At 44.7% G+C, this 15,073-nt stretch overlaps 2 protein-coding genes across 2 annotated transcripts; both read right to left on the reverse strand.

The window, feature by feature from the left end:
• Positions 1 to 337: 337 nt before the first annotated feature.
• Positions 338 to 5,726, reverse strand: P175DRAFT_0179900 (mitotic regulator LTE1). The gene is made up of 2 exons (XM_040892521.1): positions 5,030 to 5,726; positions 338 to 4,939 (listed from the first exon to the last, which is right to left on the reverse strand). Exons 1-2 carry the CDS (start codon positions 5,416 to 5,418, stop codon positions 607 to 609), a joined length of 4,722 nt encoding a protein of 1,573 aa, XP_040752703.1. The 5' UTR covers positions 5,419 to 5,726; the 3' UTR covers positions 338 to 606.
• Positions 5,727 to 8,696: 2,970 nt separating this feature from the next.
• On the reverse strand, positions 8,697 to 11,636 carry P175DRAFT_0522615 (M13 family metallopeptidase). The gene is made up of 6 exons (XM_040899271.1): positions 11,508 to 11,636; positions 11,205 to 11,443; positions 10,638 to 11,140; positions 9,481 to 10,576; positions 9,018 to 9,418; positions 8,697 to 8,938 (listed from the first exon to the last, which is right to left on the reverse strand). The coding sequence occupies exons 1-6, from the start codon at positions 11,543 to 11,545 to the stop codon at positions 8,861 to 8,863; spliced, it is 2,355 nt and encodes a 784-aa protein (XP_040752704.1). The 5' UTR covers positions 11,546 to 11,636; the 3' UTR covers positions 8,697 to 8,860.
• Positions 11,637 to 15,073: the final 3,437 nt, after the last annotated feature.

Consider the following 15,073-nt stretch of genomic DNA (forward strand, 5'->3'; position numbering starts at 1 on the left):
AACTGTGACATCACTGGAATTATTATTTCGAAATAAATCTGGCTATCTAATGAACAATGTGTACTCATGACACTATAGAGAAAGGTAGCTTCACGAGATTGCTGGGCACTCGAATGGACTGAATTCTACTATACAGAAAATACTCACACATTCAATTATTTATTTAAATGCCTGCAAAATTAGGGTAATCAAGGATATCAATAATCGCTAAACGCCAAAAGTCATGGAAAGTATGGTGGGTATTATCAAAGCAAGTCGGTATATACTACCGGTATTAGTGGTATAGGTAAATCCAATGCGCGATGCTTGTCCATGTATATCTTTATTCATCCTTCCTCACTTACTTAATCCAACAGTTTGCTGCGAGTTTGGATCTGATCCTCTGACAATGATGCAATCCAAAGAACGCGTTCGATGATGCCTGGCACCGGTTCAAAATTGTACTTTGTGCTCGCATCTATCAATCGAAGAAGACTCTTGACGATTCTCGCCTTCGTTCGATAGCGCTCAAAGTTGATCAAGGGCTCTCCATCACGGGTTGCTGCCAACTGCGCCGGCTTTTGGGCATTATACGTAAGGTCATGGATATAGAGGCCTGGAGGTCGGTTAATTAAAGTGCCGATCAACATGAATCCGAAAAGGGGGCGGAAAGGACTTACCAACGAACGGGATGCAGCCTTCCTGCAAGTTCGCCGTCTCCATCTCTAGACGTAGTTCATGGAAGTTGCGAACGGGCTGGATGAGTAATTCAATATCCTTTAGTACACGCCTATCCTCAGGCGCGACGAGAGCCCACGTGGCCCGGAGACGAGAACAATCAGTGGATGAGAGTGCAATAGCAATTTGCAGCATTGTTGCGTAGTTACACATTCTCCGTGCGTGGGCAGCCGTGTGGATAAGTTTAGTGATTGTAAGGGCTCGCTCATGGATGTCATTCGTGAGCACAATTTCTGAGAGAGCCCATTTCACCATGATGTTAAACCGTCCCACGACCAGATCAATGCCTCTGCGCCCATCTTCAAGAAGAAACTGCACCCAACTTGTGGTCAGGTGTGGGCCGCTATTCCATTTCCTATCAACAAGATCCCTCCAGTCCACTTCACCAAGGGCAGCCATTTCGACAAGTGTGAATTGCTGAGCTAAAATATGTGATTCACACGAAAGAACGAAGGGTACATGATGCGGACCTTGAACTTGAATTGGCCCTTGCGGATGGTGATCTGCTTCGGAACGGGAAAGAACGTCACCGGAGACATGATGCATGTCACCGGACGGAATATGTGTCCTCCTTGGAGCCGTATTTATGGGTGACGGGTCCGGGGTCAAAGGCTGCGCTTTGGCAAAAATTGGATTTAATGAATTTCGATAAGAATGCACAGATCGAGGTTGCTGTATAGTCATCGGAGGAGATGGTGGGTGCGCCAGAGGGTGAGGGGGTATGTTAAGCGATGATTCAGCAAGGCTTCGTGTGTCGAAGGACAGTCGCTGATCTACAGCCTCTCGTGTCTCGATGAGGTCAGATGAGATCTCAGATGAAAGGCCGGACAGACGGGATCTCCTGGCCTTAAAGTCCACGGGATTATACACAGGGAGAGTCGACCCCGTAGGAATGCGTTTCAAACTTTCCGTTTTCTTCACCATATCAATAGATGGGTGCGATGATCCATTATCCGACATTTCTCTGGTTAGGCCACTTCGAGATTGTGCGGCACCACGCAGAGAGACCAGATCTGCCGCAGGCTTCTTCATTGATTCATCGCTAAGTCCCCGCTCCAAAAGAGGTATGGAGCTGTAGGAATCTTCTGACTCTACGATGGATTCAGAGTCGGCTCCAGGAGTAAGGCTCCTTGCTCGGACTTGCGAGTAGGACAGGTTGTCACCAATCTTGGGATGACCCTTGACAGGCCCCACACTTGAGCCAAGGTACTGGTCATACGAGGTTCTTTCCTCACGATGGATGTCAGGCTGAGTTTGAGTAGACTCAGACAATTGCCTAGTATCGGCGCTAGCGCTACCGCCGTCCTGGGCAGATTGGGCCTTCCATTTGCCTTCCAGTTTTAGTAGTGTCGACTCAATTCCCCCATCACCGTCGTCGGGTATCTCAGCAAATCGTGCAATAGCCGCCTCAAACGAACGTCGAAGATTTTGAGATGGATGTGTCTTCAAGAGAGAAAATCGAGGGTTGGGGGGCATAAGAATCGTCTGGGGTCTCGACGCTGGTTCCTCCTGAGAGTACCCCATGCTGTCGTACGTGGCATCAGATAAGATCGACCCGGAGTCGGGGTAGGAGTGGCCTCCTCCTCCACCAACATCACGCATTTGACGCAAATCCCCTCCAGGACGTCTTCTAAGAGTAGGCCCACCTCGCTTATCTGAGTAATCATTATCGAAAGAATCCGTCACCGAACCTGTCGTCTCGCTAGCCTGAGCGGCCCGACGCTTTGAAATCACACTCTGGAAGGATGCGTATTTGCGAAGGCCCAGGGAAACCGATGGCCTTTTCCAGGAAATAGACGCCCGCTCAAGAGATGATGATCTTTGTGATGTGGAAGCGCCAGAAGGACGAAAAAACGTGGACACTCTTCTCGACGGCCTTCGGATACTCTCTTCGTAATAAATTGGCAGCGAATACTCATCGGGAGCAAGTGTAGAACCTCGAGATGACGCAAGAAACGTATATGCTTTAGGAGTTGGAGGGAAACTCGCTCCAGTCAAAAACCTCGGGGGTTGCTCCAGACTTGTCGGAGATCCCAGACCGGTACCGTCTACGATAACGATCGATTCACTGCCTGTAGTCAATTGACTTGGTGCCCGACCATTATCCGGTACGAGAAAATTGTCCGGTACTGGATCCGAACCGGAAAGGAGCCGTTGCTGACCATCTGCATTGTCAGTCTGGGAATTGACGTTTCCATTAAAGGCTTCATGATACTGCCGTAAAACTTCGTCGCAAAGAAGATCAATCTTGCTTGGCCTGTTGGGAGGAGGGGCCACTTTTCTCTCCCTATAGAGATCAGATTTAAAGGCTACATTTGTCGGCAGAGCTGATGTCTTCCCTCGCGTTGACGGTCCATTTACAGGGTGTGGATGGAATCCATGGCCAACATGTTTGCTATTGAAAACGCGGCGAATTGAACCAATTATGGTCTTTACGCCCGAGCCAGAAGTGGCAGACTTCGGGGGAGCACCCGCAGTACTTCGACGATCCAATGCCGTATTGGCGGAAGAGGGGAGAGGTGGGGATGGAGGCGCTAATATGGTCATATACGACTCAACCGGGGCATATAATTCACCACGTATCAAACTTCCAAGGTAACAGGGTTCTTGAGAGGAAAAGGAGCTCTTGTTGTCGAGTCTGAGTAACGGGAGCGGGGCTCTGCCATCTCGAACAGAGTCTGAGAAACTCCCGCTACGCTTGTGAGCATGGCCGTAGAAAGGATGTCGTCTTGAGCTAATCGGGGACAATGGTGAGGATGGATCGGGTAGAGGGCCTATTTGTCTAGGTGGTATTACAGGTACCGGATGCGGAGCTTTGACCGTTGTAAAGGGTATAGAAAGCCGTTTGGGGGATTTCGAAGGTAATGAGCAGGAGATCGCAGGCGCGCTCCAGTCGCTATCGATGGAAACTGGCATGCTCTTTGTTGTAGTAGAAGAATTATTTCGATCGTGTCGGACTGCTGGTGGTGGATTTCGAACTTCCCCTTGGGCCGACGATTGGTTGCTGTCCGTACGAATGATGTTCTGGAAATCCTCGCCAAACGCCGGCTCATTGCCGCCAGGGTCGATAGGGTAATCCGGATTGTGATATGAAAGGTTCTTATTGGGGATATCCCAATAAGCCGAGCATTTACCGTGCCAGCAACGCTTGAGATCGATGATGATTTTCAGATCACTCATGCCACCGCCTTGTCGGGCCTTTACATCACCGTATAGCTGGTTGATTGACTCACAGAAATGCGCTCGCAATTTCAAATCCGGGACAAAGTCGTCGGCAAAGTAATTAAGAATCCAATGGCGTAGGGCCGCGAACGTGCGAATTCGGATGATCCTGCCGTCCTCTTGTAAGCGATTGATAGCCCACTGCAACCGCGCGAGGAGAAGGGAGAGAAGAGAACCGGTAGAGAGATAAAGTCGAAAGGTGAGGAAGAAATCGGATACAAGTTCGTAATCCATGAATGATTCGGAAGAGATCTGGGCGACAATACGCGCAGGGGTAGCAGCCCCGATATTCTTCGTTCCAGGAACATAGCGAACAACAGATTCATCATCCATAACCGATGCCATTGCTTCGAATATGGAGGGCTTGATGGATTCCTTTTGGTCATACACGACGGGATCGGGGCTGACAGCGGTGGTTCGAGTCAAATCCATGGCAGATACGCCCGAAAACATGGAGGGAACAAAGGAGGGCCTAGCCGGGTTATCTAGATAGGCATTGGGAGCAATGCTAGAATTCCATGCTTCTGTAGAATATATCGAGCTTGGCAAAACATTGTCACTTGTAGAGAATTGCGAAACACCCAACTGGTAGTTTGGAACAGAAACCTCTAGGGATTGGATGAAAGACGCATCCGCGGACCTAGGTCGATCGCCAGGCCGATCGATGACAATACGAAACTCGCTGCGGCCCCCGGCACGCGATGCCGACCGCTGGTCTGAGATAGTGGAAAAGGAGTGAGATCTTTGGAGAGGATGTTGGCGGGTGTGGTAATGTGCTTCAGACCGGGCCGATCCAGAGATGATCGAGGCGCCGTCCTCGCGACTTCCCTCCATAAGTTCTGGGCGCAGCTCGGATAGTTGCGAATTCGACCATCGCGAAGGCTCCTCTTGTCCATAGCCATCTTGTGCTTGCGGGGGAAGAAACTCCGGCTTGGGTTGATTAATCGGCGGGGAGGTCGGCGGGCGACGAGGTTCCTTGAGGGACAGATTTCGAATAGGCCTGGGCAATAACCGGATTAGTTAGCACGTTTGCTCAAATTCTGTGATACCAGGTAGTGGATAGGATTAAATGAAGGGCAGATCATCATACCTTAGAAATATTTTGCCATTCTGGCCAACATTCCCAACGGTGAAGTGGCTAGATTCCCTCGCAGGTATGAATGCCTCTCTTGGAGATTGCTGGGGATCGCCTGGTTGCTTGGTAGGCCGCTTGCGCAGCAATTCATGGCTGTCCTTGGACCGCAGCGAGGAAAGCGATATCATTTCCTTTGCCGAACTCGAAGCGACGTTTGTTTTCCCTCCCAAGTACCTTCCTTGTGCAACGGTATGGGCGCGTCGGAGGGAGGTAGGCGTCACAAACGGGGGCTTGGCCGGCTCATTGGTCCTGGGATCTGCTCCTTCGAGGACAGATGAGACACTCACTTGCACTTCTTCCGACTTCCCCGGAAGGCTATCCAAACTGGCTGCACCGGGTCCCATAGCGGCGGGAGGGGTGAGACGCACAAAAGATTGCTACCCGTCTAGGAATAAGACGAATCGTCTAAAAGCGCCCCCAGGCAGGGACTTTCACCTTCTCAGAAAAATTTGAGGTTGACAGAATACTGAGGTATAGACAGCCCAAGCAGGGATCGCAATGCGTGCCCGTGAACCGACATGACCAGGTCCAGAGCGAGTTCGGTTCAGAGGGGAAACGCAAGCATGGATTTTTTTTTTTTTTTTTTTTCGCAAGGTGATGACGAAACCGCCGGGCCAAAGCTCAGGCCAACAAAGGAGCAGAAAGGAGAGAGGAACAGAGAGTTCGGGGATGGATAATTAGCGGTACGGGAGTGAAGGGGAAATGAATAGTTTGTAGTAGTAAATAAAATTAACCACAACAAGAGGAACGAACAACAGTAACAACAACAACAACAACGCCACCAGAGATGAAGAAAGGGAAAGGGCCAAGGAATGGACGAGAGAGAGAGAGAGAGAGAGAGAGAGAGAGAGAGAGAGAGAGAGAGAGAGACGGGAAAAGGAAGGGAAGAGAGAGAAAAATAGACAGTGTGGTGGAGGAGACCAAGCAGGAGCCGCGTGGTGGAGAGCGTGAGACGCGCAGATGCTAGCAGTCTTTAGGAACTACTGTACTCCGAACGGGGTAGTGGTGGTTGAACGGGTTCCAGGAGAACGGAACCACCCACTCCTGCAGCTCAGTGTCAGTACGGAGTATAACTATGTATACCTAGATGCCTCGACTCCGGAGTATTTGACTAGATTTGAGACCAAAAAGAGGGGGAAATCCGGCCCTCTCATTTTTTGGCCCTTTTCCTTTTTCTTGTTCCTTCTTTCGCGTCTCTGGAGGGGTCGCTGTTTAGCAACCTCGGAGCACTTGGATTGAGATCGAGATCTCTTTATCGGCATGCGCCTTGGAATGGAATGAAAGATTTTTCACTTCGAGTTACTCAGATTGCTGTCTGCGGTCCATCTTTAGTGAAGGTGTATTATACTGATTTTTGGTAGTTATCTTTCAACATTACCCAGAATACATAGAAACATCAATTAAGAGTCTAGATTTTAGGGAATTTTACATATTCTATAAATAATAACCATATTTAGCCATATGCAGCCTAGTCAGGTGAAGGCTAGTACTTGAAAAATCATAAGATACGGAGTACTCCGTACACTCCCAGTGAACTACTAGGGTACCTACCTAAGTACCTAGTGGCTGGTGAGACACGTGACTTACTTCTCTTATATTCCAGGCTGTATTAGGAAGGTATTTTTTGTATTATAAAAGCCCTACTATGTACACCTAGGTACTGTGCATAGAGTAAAGAAGAACAACAACAAAATAGGTTCATCCACTGGATGATTAAGGGTGCTTGCTAAATGGTTAGTTAACTACTCTGTAAATCCTGTAATCTATAAAGGCCTTCCTGGAGGATCCGAAGATCCACGCCCCCCCCCCCCCCCCCCAAAATCTCAGCTCCTCCACTGCTTCGACATCCAGATTGCATGATGCTCGTTGCTTCTAGATTTGCTTTTTTTCTTACCCACCAGAATCTCCCCGCCCATACTCCAAAATCCAAATTACGACTGGTCTCGTCTGGGCCGGACCCAATCAATGCAATCAATAGCCAGAAGAACACATCGCATTTATTCCCTTCTTACTCCGTACGCTGCTGGACTTGAAGGGGGTTTGACTAACCAAGACAAGATCAAGGAGAGAAAATAGGGGCACGTCCTAGTTTCTCTTAGTGAGTCTTCCGATCGTCTTAGTTCGTCGACTAAGGACTCCAGGCGTCCAGCCGTTAAGTGCCATCGACCAAGTGGGAATAGGGCATGGCAGTAATTCCGTCTTGCCCATCTCGGTAATTTGCACGGTCTGCTCGCGACAATCTTCCGGTTTGAGCCGGAATCATAACCCGTACGGAGGACGGAAGAGGTACCGCGGTCTCCCAGGCTAAGCCTTGTTCCATGGCGATATATCATAGATTAAAAAACACAGAGGTAAGTAAGATGTAACCTGTACAGAGTAAGACTAGAGTCACCAGACATGATAGATACATCATCCCTATTAATTTGGACTGGGTTATCTATCTCATTCTCTGGAAATCCCGCGTCACCCACGAGCCAAGATAAAACACAGAACAAAGAGAGGTCAACATAAGGATCTGTCTTATATCTTGTTACGCGATGATAGGTTGCAAATGGGGGTAGTTTGTTGATTCTTCTAGAAACTTATCGAAGAGAGCAAAAGTCAGAAGAATCCCGCGTCGGAATAACCATCTAGCCGGAGCTAGCCCGTAGGCACTGACGACAAGTGACAAGTCTCCTTAAGTGTTGTGTAAGGTTTACAGGCAGGGTATCATACTCATCATTCCTGGGCAAATGAAATGATCAACTGATGGAAGTATCTAATTGCTACATATTACTCTAATTTCTACTGTAGGTATGTATAGTTAATGTGTGGGGGAATTTAAATTATCCCATTTGTAATCTACATTAATGAGGAAAAAAAGCTTTCATTCCATTCCATAAAATATGATACATCACATCTCACAATCCAATTTATCATCTATCCATTCTTGTGGCCTCCAAGTTCTCTGCGGATTCTACACCGATCCCTCTCTCTTGCATAACTAGGAACCCCTCCATTCAATCTCACTGCAAGAATCCTTCTTTCCCAAAGTATGTGAGAGATGATTTCTAGTAGGCATTAACTAACTATTATTCTGCCCTTCACCGGTGGCCCATAACCACAGGAGTACAACAACTACAACAATAACAACAACAACAACTACTACTACCACTACTATAAAATATGTATCATATACAAAACCCAGTACAAACTACAAACCAAAGAAAACTAAACCCCAAAACCATGGGTAACTTTATTAAAGTTTATCCAGTCCCAGCAGGATGGATATCATTTGTCAGATCCACACACTAACTAACTAACTAACTAGGATGTCTATCTACTCTAAGTGAAGCTAGGTAGGCCAACAGAACCGACTCTCACGGTTGGAACTGACTGAGCGGCGAACGAGAGGTCGTTGAGCTTGGCAGGAGGAGGGAAGGTCTGTTGTCTCTTTTTAAGGTATGCGATGCTGGAACCTTAGTTGAAAGGATGATCTCCCCCCACTTGATTAGGGTTTTCGTTATCCAGTTGCTCGGTAGGTTGTTGGATTATGGATACAGCGTGCTCTAGCCCAGGAGGATGTAGTTATATATGTCTAGTGCGTTGTGGTCTAAATTGGCCGGGAGATAGCCCGTACTCTATTTGAGAATCACGTATAGGAAATATATTAAGGACAATTATCGAGCATAAGTACACTGATTGTTGATTAGAGATAACATAACTTGGCGCATGAAATAGATTGCAATAACTGAATCTCTGCCAGCTGTTCCAACCAACAGACTGACCTCCCGTCTCTGGTTTTAGCTACCAGAGCTTGCACACAGGTTCTTTGCTGGGACAGCTGAACGCCTCCTTGAATTCGACCGAGTTTGACATCGTTCCCTACCGGGCGTCAGAAATTAACTCATCTGCTTATAGCCTCATGCTCGAATGAGCACAGAAAAGGGTAAAGAAGACTCACAATGATTCGTGCAGGCTTAGGCGCATGAGGATCCACATATATAGCTCTCTGAGCTGCCTCAGGAGAGGTCTTGCTGCACCACCAGTTGGCATAGGACATGAAGAAAAGCTGCTCTTTGCTAAACTTGGTAAGTCCGGGGAGATGGCGATCTGGATGCGACTCGTCGTGCTTCTTCCAAGCGTGGTATGCAGCCCCAAGACCACCGGCATCAGCAATATTCTCTCCGAGTGTTAGGCGGCCGTTGACATGCAAAGGCTCCGAGTCCTTCCCGGGAACAGTGAACTCGGAATATTGGTCGATGAAACACTGTGCACGCTCCTTAAAGCTTTCGACTGTTTTTTCATCCCACCAGTTGGTGTAGTTTCCGGTCTCATCGTAATGTCGACCGGTTGAATCAAAAGCTGTAGCTCAAGTGTAAGCCAATGTCTGAGCAAGACATACCCCAATATTCCAATCCACTTACCATGAGAAAGTTCGTGGCCGCTAACCGCTCCAAAAGCGCCGTATGCCAAGTAAAGAGGAGCGGAAGGGCCGTAAAAGACAGGGGGCTGCATGATTCCAGCAGGGAAGACAATTTCATTTCCGGGAGGGTTGTAGTATGCATTGACGGTGGGAGCAGTCATACCCCATTCATTCCGGTTGGTGGGCTTTCCCAGTTTCGCCCAGGCTCTCCCAACGCCAAATTTCGCAACAGCGACTCCATTCTCAAAGAAGCTCTCGCTCGAAATAGAAAGATTCCGGTAATACTCTTCCACGTTTGTGGCATCCATCACATTGGGGCTGTTCGTGGGGTATCCTATCTTTTGTACAATGTTGCCGACTTTCTGGATGCCCAATTCTCTCACTTTCGGAGACATCCAGCTAGTCTGATGCAATGTGTAGACAAATCGCTCCTTGATATCAGAGACAACTTGATCTCCAAGCTTCTTTGATTCTTCAGAAAAAGCGCTGAGAACATAGAATCGGCTTAGAATCCACCCAAGATCCTCATCCAGGCTACCGATACATTTCCGCCATCGGTCCTGGGTAGCTTGAGGGTCCTTGCCCAAGAGGACATTATTAAACTCACGAAGAGGTTTGATTTTTTTATCCTCAATGTGACCTGCATACGTCTGGATGATTTTCCATTCAAAGAACGCTTGGACGGTTTCCCTTCGAGTTTCGTCCAAGAGCTTGGACAGAGATTCCATGTATGACGGAGAACCGATAATCAGACGGTCCGTTTTGAAATCAGATGGAGCTAGGTCTGAGATGATATCAGACAGCGAAACCTGGGGTAAAAGTGACCGTGTCTCTTCAATACTGCGTGGGTTATAGTATTTGGTCACATCCGCCTGGGTTTGTGTGTCCGGAGAGATATCTGCCAGCTTTGACTCAAATGATACAATGTCGTCGACAACGTGCTTTTCCTTAGCGAGAAGGCCTCCCAGGACCTTATCGAGCATTGTACTGTAGTCCTCGACCGTCTTCGTATTGTTATAGTACTCCCTCGACGGAAGACCAATCTCCCGAGGTGGGTTTACGAAAATTGTCACTTTATCCGGATCTCGATCATCGGGCTATAGAGTACGTTAGTATTTTTGAATGCACGAGTGGAACCAGGTAGGAAAGAAAACATACCGAAACGTATGTAGTCAGAAGGGCGTCGACTCCAGACTTGATGAGATATAGCAAAGCGTTGTTAAGGTCGACATCAGACCCCTCAGAAGCAGAATTGACTGCATATATCTTCTCAAATTCCTCCAGCATATTGGCCAATGGCTTAGTACCACGGCGACTAACTGTCTTCTCATCCATACAAGCGTTGTAAGCCGACTTCAACTTCTTAAAGATTTTCGAATCGGCAGGATCCGACGGCTCAGGTGATTCAAGCAAGTGACGAAGACGAGTCTCAGAGGCCTCTTGCATGAGTGTCCCGGCAAAAATAGATCCCTGGTCAGGCCGCATGTCATGTTGGTTTCTCCAGCCGCCACAGGCATACTGGTCGAAGTTTGTGCAAGGGTCAATGTGTTCGTAATCGGGGTCCATGTTTCGCAGGATTTCAGAAGCAGCATTGATACATTCAGGCGTCTGGCAGATCGAAGGTGCCTCTGTACGGACAGGCTCATTTTCAGGCGGTCCGTCTACATATTGTAAAAAGGGAAATCAGTAAGACGGCAAGACTTGATACTTAGGCACAGGGCATACAAATGAACAAAGCTCCAAAGTATCCGCCAACCAAAATAAACAAGACGATGCCCGTCAAAGACAAAGCGCTGTAGCAGACTATAGGGAGCCAGGTCCTGAGCGAGCTGCACCGGCGAGTCTTCACATAGTGTTGGCCTGGGGTACGAACACCTTCAGTGTGACCAAAAAAGACTCGGCGTTTCTCGAGCTGCGGCTCGGAGTGCTCTCGTAAAAGAGAGGTGCTTTCACAACCCTCGTCGCTGCACAATGTCAGCGTCCTTTGTTCACCATGCACGCAAACGGCGATCATTTATTTGGTCTGACCTCAAGGGGGAGTTAGGCAAGCTATTCAGGTCACCCATTTCATCAATAAAGAAGAGATAATATCATCCAGGAAATAAGTTAGTAGAAAAAATCAACAAAGGGTCGTGCATTTGTATACACCTTGTCCTTTGGTGAGATGTGATCTCAAGCAACATCAGCTCTGCATCGTCTCTTTGTTCCCCAGATGTCGTCACATGTTATATGCTTGCTGAGTCATCCTATAACCCTTTCAAGTTATAACCAACTACTTTACTAGTTAACTGTGGACCAATATAATACGGACGTCTTGACCCCTTTTTAGCTGAACGGTAAAGCTAACATTAACTAAACGGGACCTAATAATCTGGGAATCTATACCTAGTCAATGTGGTAATTTATCCCCAAAATTGACTCTGGTAAATCCCTGGGGTACGGAGTACTATGATCCTTGGCGGCTCGGTGCGTGAATTTTCCAATGGTGCATATCTATACCATCGCCGCGCTCTCTGTACGAAGCATTCTATCTAGCTTCACTTTCAGCCTACTTTTCAACTAAGTGCTGCCAGCTCAGTTGGTGGTACTGCTTTCTTTCTGAGTGAGAAGGTGTCTGCGGCTGAAATTCGCCCTAAATTGCTTCATGGAGCGGCAAACACCACCAAGATTCGATCATTAGGACTACACGGGGGGTAGAACCTTCGCATGCTAAAAAGTAATTCAGTACGGGCTTGGAATCATAAGGCATTCATTATATGATATTACTTCCCTTTTCACGGGGGCTTACAGTGTGTATAACCTGGAAAGGGCAGATAGGTACCTAGGTACGGAGTAGGTTGCCCCCTGCTCATGAGGATCGTCCTTTGGTTATGATATCGTTGTCCGGAAAAAATGTCGACCAAGAGGAGTCCATAATAATATTGTGAAAATACTAACTATGTATTGCTTACCTGCCAGCAGGCTGGAGTGAGTAGTTAGCTATCTGCTTGCTATTTCTAAAGCTCCTTGACAGCTGGTTGGCAGGTGGCTCCTATTATTTTGAAGGTTTCGGCCCGTCGGTCTTGCCTTTGAAATCAGTGTACCCACTTAAAAAACCAATATAAAGTAACTATGGAGCAAGGAGTTAGCAAGGCCAACCTAGTATAGTTACTTTGACTTCCCAGAAGGCTTATCCATGCCTTTCTGCCCACCTAAACCGCTACCCACTTTAGGTGCGCCATACATTCTTCGCGATCACATATTCTTCATAATTTTTTAATATTTGAAGCTATACAACAATAATAATACTAGTAATTAAAATAAAAAAACTCTCTAGCTTCTTTAGCATATCTTATATTATTAATTCCTCTTTAAATTAATTTCTGCAAGTATAGAGGGGGTAAAGAATTATATACTTTCTTTTTTTACTTTACTAATCTCCTCTACTCATGTTTAGCATCCTTTACCTTCCTATCTTTAATTAATTAAATAGTATTATGAACTCTTAGAACCCCATTACTAGATAGACCTTTAATCTAGTACTTAGTATAAACCTAGTATTAAGGCTCTTATACAGCCCTAATCCTTTAAATTACTTCCTAGGTTATTTTTAGCTCCTTGAGCTTCTCTACCTAATATTAAAAGAGTTTTAATATATTTTACCTTACTTAATTAGATACCTTATTAAGTTCCTTTATAACCTTTACCTAATTCTTTAGAAGAGCCTTTATTATTACTAGAGAACTATTTTTAATACTAGAGAATAGTAATAGTAGTAGAGATAGGATTTAATAAAAATTAATTAATATATCTAGTATATCTATCTAATTTACTAGTTTTTTAATAATTTTAGTATTATTAACTAGCTAGATACTATATTCTTTAAAGGTATCTTGAATAATTTACTAGCAAAAGATCTAGTTATAAATTAGCTAGATAATCTTCAAGAACTCTACTTTCTTATATAGCTTACCCCCCTATTAAGATAGCTTATTATTCTTAAAATAAAAATTAGTCTTATAAGTAAGAAAAGGTTTTTTATTAAGAAATTAATAGAAATATATTAAATAAGTTATAAAACTAAAGGGAATAATATTATTTTTCTTATAATATTATAGAAATTCAAGTATAAGATATAAGCTATAGCTATTAAATATTAGATATTACTTCTTACCTTGCTTAGTATAATCAGGATACTTTATTTTAGTATTAAATTAATATAGCCAGGTAAGTACAAGCTTATTAGTTATCTAATTATTTAAGGATATTACTATTATTATTTTAGGTAATAATTATTCTATATTATAATACTAGACCTCTATATAGTTATCTATTATTTTAAAAATAAAAAATAGATCTATTACCTAACTATCTATAGTAATATATTTAATTATAGTAATATTTTTACCTTACTTACTTTCTATAAGATTAGGGTATTTAGGATCCCTAAAAATCTTCTTATTATAATCTTTGCCTAGTTAGAAACTATATTTATTAAAGTTATAGATAAGGCAAGCCAGGACCTTATAAAGAAGTAATTTTAAAAAATTATACTAGTATTAAAGTAAGCTAGTATCCTCTATTTATATTTATCTTAATTCTTTAATTTTCTACTTTACTAGAGCAAGTCCTAAATCTACTAGTATATATAATTTAAATTAATATAGTTATATCTTACTAACTTACTTATCTAACCCCATGCAAGTAAGTATCTAATTTGCCTATACTATAATAACTATAGGAGTTAGTAGGATGTTCTATTTCTATATTTATATAATCTAGTTAATTAAGGCCTTCTCCTAATATAACTATAAAAGGTTCTTATTTATTATTATTAGTATTACTAGTATCTTTAGTTTTTTAAGGCGTGTTTAGAGTATAAAGTCAGGTATATTAAATTCTTATATAATCTTTATGATATTTAGTTTTTTTTACTTTTAAATTATGGCAATAGCTTCAAGCAAGTAAGATTTATTAAAATCTAGAAATTTAAGCATGTTATGTTGTAATAATAATAAAAATAAGTTGAAATATCAAAAATCGCGAAGAATGTGTGATCGTGAAGAATGTGTGGTGCACCTAAAGCGGGTAGCAGTTTAGGTGGGCAGAAAGGCATGGATACAGAGTATGTCCTCCACCCGTCATGTGGGGGCATTTGGATTTTGGAGGCTTGACAACGTCAGTTAGTGAAACAAATCGGCATGAAGGGTTTATAACGAAGCGATCCTTCGTCTTGGAGACGATTACGCAGTGGAACCCTTAGCGAAGCGATAGTTAAATAGTGACAAATATATTTTTATACCCATTGGCGGATGTTCTGGCCGTACACCTACTCTGTAAGTGGCCTTGAGGGCATACATAACCTTTCTCGGTATCATACTTGGTCCAACACACCTTGCTTCTTAGCGTGGAGGGCAAAGCTCGGAATAGTGCCCCATGTGCAAACCTATTTGGTATCTCCTTCCGGGTACGGAATAAGATTGACATCAAGGACGATTGAAAGATCGATCGCCTTGCTCGAGTCATGTATTTCTTCTTGTTCACCAAGCATCCAGGTGACGGAATGCCATGGAAGAGGAGAAATGTACCCAATAATACTGGGAACTATCGAGTAT

The sequence above is a fragment of the Aspergillus ochraceoroseus genome, assembly GCF_002846915.1.
Source record: "Aspergillus ochraceoroseus IBT 24754 chromosome Unknown P175scaffold_3, whole genome shotgun sequence".
Classification (NCBI taxonomy): Eukaryota; Fungi; Ascomycota; class Eurotiomycetes; order Eurotiales; family Aspergillaceae; genus Aspergillus; species Aspergillus ochraceoroseus.